The sequence below is a fragment of the Arabidopsis lyrata genome (genome assembly GCF_000004255.2).
Source record: "Arabidopsis lyrata subsp. lyrata unplaced genomic scaffold ARALYscaffold_1, whole genome shotgun sequence".
Classification (NCBI taxonomy): domain Eukaryota; kingdom Viridiplantae; phylum Streptophyta; class Magnoliopsida; order Brassicales; family Brassicaceae; genus Arabidopsis; species Arabidopsis lyrata.
The window spans coordinates 6,913,280-6,919,457 of record NW_003302555.1 but is presented as its reverse complement, the minus strand read 5'-3'; the positions used below and the strand labels follow the sequence as shown (position 1 = coordinate 6,919,457).

Below are 6,178 nucleotides of genomic sequence, written 5' to 3'. Positions count from 1 at the left end.
GTATCTGCATTCATAAATATAATTAGATGGAAAATATAGAAGCACCCTCCGTTGAAAGGCTTCTAGTGTCTTGTATCTTGGTAATTCGATCGGCTCTACAATTTGCGTTCGCCTTTTGTCTCAAGCATCAGAGCAGGAAAGAACAAGAAAATCGTCATTACTTTGTCATACTCCATAAGCATTTTCGCTTATGTTTGAGTGGATGGACTGAAAATGTTCTATAAATTATGCTTTCATGTTTTTGCTTTTTTTTTTTCTCGTCTAAATTTATTATTAATTGCAAATTATGAGAACTGTTACATAGACGATTCTACAACTGACAATTATGTTTCATGTTTTTGTTTTTTTTGTCATGGAACTATTTATAAAAGTATATATAAATAATAAAATATAGAATAAAATATATAAAGTATATATAAATATATATATATATATATATATATTTAAAGTATGTTTTTGTTTTTTTGTTTTAATTGTAAACTTAAATAGTTTTTATTTTTAATAAAATATTTACATTCTTAGCAAAAAAAAAAATAATAATATAGAAGCATTTTTTCTTCAAAGTTGTAATAGTGAAACAAAAGTTAGTCTTAAAACCAGACCAATAATACCCGGTGTAAGAAGCTACAATTATTTAAGGAGATGATATTTTTACGGTGTTGGACTGCTTGCCGGAATATTGAGATCTACAAATTTAAAATATATCCAGAAATCAGTAGGATTAGTGATGTCATGATGTGGCAGTCAAGTATTGGCTAAAACCCTAGAAGGTTGATTTGTCAAATCTTATTGCACATGTGTGCTTCATTTCGTAGGAAGTTGGGGAAAAACTTAAGTAAAACAGCTAACATAAACAAGTTCGCATAAAGTAAAAATAAATGTATAATAATCAATAAATAAAACAAAGTATGAGTTGCAGCTGGCAACCTTAAATCCGTACACCAACTTTTGTATTTGTGTACTCTATTTCATATATGTTTGTGTAACGTACTAACAGAGTTTCTCTTTTTGTAAGTGTTATAACACAGTTACACATGTATAAATTGGAATGCCAAAAAGAAAAAAAAGTTGTATGCTTATTTTCGCCGTAATCCCATTGACAACATCACAGAAGTTGAAATGAAATGTAGAAGAGGAATTTATAGGTTGTAGCATTTTCTGGACAGATCACACAAAACTTATCATCCTATTGGGCCTGAGCTGCTTATGGTAATGCTAACTTTTAGATGGGCCTAAATTGCTATGTAAGCTAACTTTTGTTTATATAACTTTGTGAAATTCAAGAACAGTAGTATCCTAAAGATCTGTAGAAATATACTTGCACCAAATATAATTCTTCTAAAGACCAGTGTTTGTTTTTAGAAACTTTTGAAACCAAAATTCTAGTAAAATATATACATGTATAAAATATTGTTTTTGGTAAATATTATTTTCTGAAAATAATTTGTATAGTCTTTGAAAGAGACAATTATTTAAAATTAAGAAAAAATATAAAATAGGGAAGTTGAATTTTCGTTGTTTCAAAGACAGATCCACGTCCCTTTATGTAATTGCGATTTTGTATCTGCAAATTAATAGTGACGTGCGATATAATGGCGTGGAATATGTATTATTTACAATCAGAAATTGTATTTCTTCCTTTTCGGGATTGCCTTTGAAGCAATACTAAGTGCCAGCATAATTTAATGTAGATGCTGACTCGAAGATTTTAGACTTTTCCTAAAAGATAAAATGAAAAAAAAAGTAACTCAAAATTGTTTTAAGAGCATTAATTGGTATTTATTAGTAGAGGTCGCTATCCAATTAACTGACTTTGTTTTCACTAGCAATGACTTTCTCTTCTCTCTTTTTTTCATACTTAGCAAAACAAAGACTTCATATAAATCCAGCCCCAATCCATTTTTCCTTTTACTAAATCGCAAATCTCTTTAGGAATGCCTGATGGCCATTGGACAAACGCTTTCTTGCATACACTTCACACATAGTCGCACTATACAAATAAAAAAACTTCAAATTCTGGTATTTTTACCAATTATCTTTAGTTGTTGATGTTAATTAATAAGTGACTTATTTACCTCAACTATTGGTGTGATATAGTTTTAAAATAATGTATTGACTTATAGTCTTAAACCAAAGTTTGTAACAGTTGACTCATTAAATACAGTAAAGTTTTCAATAATTGATAAAGACAATTACCAACCAAAGCGTATATAGCGTATCGTATTCCATCAGGAATGTGTTAAATGAAAATTTTATTCTACGAGATATTTTAATTACTTGAGGTCCTACCGAAATTAATGAACACTTCTTTTTATTGTTGAAATAGCACTGTACACAGTCTAATAAAATTAGCAATTTCTTATAATATTTTTTTAAATCCATATATTTATATGGTATATGAACACTTCTTTTATTATTATTTTCCAAAGATTACTTGTTTTGAAAATATATTAATATGGTATATGCGTGTGAATGAACATGCATCGTTACCCTATGTGGAAGTGAAGTTAGGTCCGCGAAACTTTAATGACTCGTTTTTTCTCGTCTTTAATGACTCTTATTCCACTTAAATTCTTCTCATTTATTCGTCGGTTTAATGTACTCTCTCCGTTTTCGAATAGTTATCGTTTTAGAGAAATTTTTTTGTTTTTAATTAGTTGTCGTTTTCAGTTTTCGATACAAAATTTATTACTTTTTTATTTTTTATATTTATTTTTATTATGCAATTTGATTTACTATTGGTTAAATTATGTTTATGTAGATAACTAATGATATTTTTATATTGAAAAACTAACAACATTAATAATTTCTTAATTTGTGTGCATATAGTTAAAACGATAACTATTCGAAAACGGAGGGAGTATTACTAGTAAAAGAATTAAGCCAGATTGTTTAAGCCTTTAAGGCTTCAAGCGTGTGTATTTTTGTATAAGAATATTACTCCAGTGAATATATTTTTTTAATACTTTATAACCGTTTCAAATGGTAGGTGTTGTGGAATATTTTTTCGTTTCAGAAAGTTAGATGTTTTATTTTATTTCCAGTGAATATATATATTTTAAAATTTTTTTAGTTTACCCCTAATTTTATACTAAAAGAAAACTTTTTAATACTAATATATACAAACAATGGTATACTTGTAATTGCAAATAAATTTTAATATATGTATAAAAACTAAGCATCTGCTAATTTCTGGAAACAGAGAGAATAATAAAGTAAAATTATAAGTTTCCAACTAACTTAACTTGAACTAACCCGTGACTTCCTTTGACAAAAAAAAAAAAAAAAACATTGGGTTCTTTAAGATGTGGAATAAATACCAGTACAGTTGAACTAAATGTAATGAAATATGTTGACCAAATAATATACGAGTATAATTTGGTAACCTTACTCACATAGAGTGTCTTTCAAATAATTAAGATAAACTATTGATCAGAAAATCCCATACATAACAATTTACAAAATAACATCCATCTCTTCCTTTCTGCATTCAATTTATTTTCAATGAAACCCCCTGATTTTATCTATCATTTACAGAAATCGAACCTACAAAATAAAGCCATTCAATTCTATCCCCGAGAGTCTTTTTCAAATCGAAATGTTGAGATCAATCTTAGGCTTCTTCATGGCAGGCAAAGGAACAAACGAATGACACCTCGGGCATTTCGGATTGTTCTTCGCCACAAACACGTACGATAAGCACCCTGGACATCCAGCCGCCACCTGAGACGCCGCGGCGGTGGTGGCAGAAGCGGTTCCATCGTAAACACCGTCATCGTCAGGCGATGGGCGTTTCTTTGTGTCTTTCTCCGCCCTCTCCAAAGCCGATTTCACTTTGTCTAGTGTGCAAACACTCGATAGATACGAGAGCGACGTATTTGGAGAATAAGAAGACAGAGGAGGTGGAAGAGGACGAGAGAGAGAAGACGGAACTAGCTTCAGTTCAAGGCTTGTGTCGTCGTCGTCGTCGAAGAGGCTTAACAATGGTTTCGTCGGAGATTTGTCGGAAACCGGCGGGACATTCAAATCTTGAAATCTCGGACCTGTTTGGTTGGTTTGGTCTGCGTGATGATGATGATGATGATGAGACGATGACGAAGAGCTCGTTGAAGTGCGTTGTTGTTGCAGATACACTTTCCCTGACTGTTCAAAAATCGATTAATTATTATGATTACTGAAAATAATCGTTTTTCTTTTTCCGAAAACTCTCTGTTTCGTTATTTCAAAATTTTCTCGAGAAAAAAAAAACAAAGGAGAGAAACAATAGCGACGAACGAACCTTTAGGTCGAGACGTTTTTCCCATCCGTTAGGGACTTGGAGGTCAAGGTCAAGTTCCAGCGACTGTTCGTCTCCTTCTCCTCCTCCTCCTCCCACACAACCGCCGCTTCCGAGGAGATCGCGTGTCATGAGCGCCACCGTCGATCTTGGTCCGGTGGAATCTTTTACCACCGTCCGATCATCCTTGTACATACCAAGTATCCGTACGAGAGAGCTGACGTCAGCAGCCATACCCAAGAAGCAGAGATAAAGAGAAAGAGAAAGAGAAAGAGAAAGAGAGAGAAAGAGGTCAGTTATGGGGTCTGTTAGGCAGAGAGAGAGAGTTATATAGATGGGGCCATTGTAAGAAAACAGAGTCTCAACTCTTAAAGTTAACGAGGACGGTTTTAGTAAATTTATAGCCAATTAATTTCTCTCATTTATTATTAAAAAATATACTATGATTAATTTATCATATTTTTATATTTGCATGGAAATTATTTAATGTTATTAAGTGTACCATTTGTTGTCTACCGTCAAAGATTGAATTCCATGTGTAATTTTGTATTCTACGTACCCCTTACAATATGTGAAAAAAGAACAAATTCACAATTGTAGAATCATATATCAACTTTTTTCCTCACAACATATCTTTTGTCCTACATTTAGAAAGTGGAGATTGAATTTGAACCCATTCATGTCTTAATGGGCAGGCTCTAGGTAGAAACCATCAAACACATAATTCAGTACTTTATGAATCAAACTTTACTTTACTAATTCTTGGTAAAAGAAAACAAATTTTTTTTTTTTTGGCAAGTAAGTATTAGTAAATGAATAAAATAAACAAGAGTAACAAATTAACAGCCAAAAGGCCAAAGGAAAGGTGTGGAGGGAGGAATTCAAGGAGGAAGCAGACACAAAGTGTAATAAATGCGAAGAAAATAAAACGCATTAAATGCATGGAAACTACAAATAGATTCAAGCTTCTATCCATCAAATTACACATTTTACCCCTCCCTACTCCTCTCTCTACTTGTAATCATAATTTTCAAATTGTAAGTTTTACGTTCATATTCAATTAAATACTCAATTAACTACGCATTGATGAATTATGCATTTAATGCACTTCGTCTTCTTTTGTATTGGGCACGTCAAAGATATTTAATGAAGTAGGTATTGATACGAATGTGGTATTTAGAGTAACCCACCATTAGCATTAGTATGTGTTTCTGATATCTATAGCCCTTTAAAAAAAAAAAAAAATTATCCAATCTATAGCCTAATTATATATCTTCACTTTTCGAAATCTTATTATAACCAAAGTCGTACGTATGCGTATATCTCGAAAATATTCATCTAGTCCCCAATATTATCAGCCTCTATTCATTCTGCCTACCTATATTCTTTTTGTTGTTGCATACCTATATATATTCGACTATGGTGAATTGACATTATAAAAACAATTTTTAAAACATATACTGTATATATTATATATATACTAATTCTTTTAAAGTAAAAAAATAGACCACTTAGTTAATTATATTTTAAAGTAAAATTTATTAGTGCTTGGGAGTTAAATTTTATGATTTCAGAGTTTAGAGTTTAAACTTTTAGATTTAGAGTTTATTTTGTAGTATTTAACGTTTAAATTTGCAGTTAAAGATTTAAAATTATTATAATATTGTTATAATTTGATATAAATTTAAATTATTTCATAACATTCATTTGATATAAAATTATAGAAAATTATACTAAATTGTAGTAACCGTTATAAGACGTTAGAAAAAAAAACTTTACAGCATTGTATTGTCTTTTTTAGAATCCAAAAAATATCATTTATGGTTTTTGTCGATAATATATAATATAGACAACGATATTATCAATTAAAATTTATAAATTAAACGTATAACGTTCTATTCT

General features: G+C 30.6%; 1 protein-coding gene across 1 annotated transcript; it reads right to left on the bottom strand.

Annotated features, from left to right (window-relative positions):
- Positions 1-3,401: 3,401 nt before the first annotated feature.
- On the bottom strand, positions 3,402-4,845 carry LOC9328974. The gene is made up of 2 exons (XM_002890123.2): positions 4,280-4,845; positions 3,402-4,143 (listed from the first exon to the last, which is right to left on the bottom strand). The coding sequence occupies exons 1-2, from the start codon at positions 4,508-4,510 to the stop codon at positions 3,589-3,591; spliced, it is 786 nt and encodes a 261-aa protein (XP_002890169.1). The 5' UTR covers positions 4,511-4,845; the 3' UTR covers positions 3,402-3,588.
- Positions 4,846-6,178: the final 1,333 nt, after the last annotated feature.

Excerpts from the sequence above, each read along its gene's own strand:
- LOC9328974 (XM_002890123.2), bottom strand. The coding sequence starts at position 4,510 with ATGGCTGCTGACGTCAGCTCTCTCGTACGGATACTTGGTATGTACAAG. Across the intron at positions 4,144-4,279 it reads AAAAACGTCTCGACCTAAAG|TCAGGGAAAGTGTATCTGCA; the intron begins GTTCGTTCGTCG and ends ATTTTTGAACAG.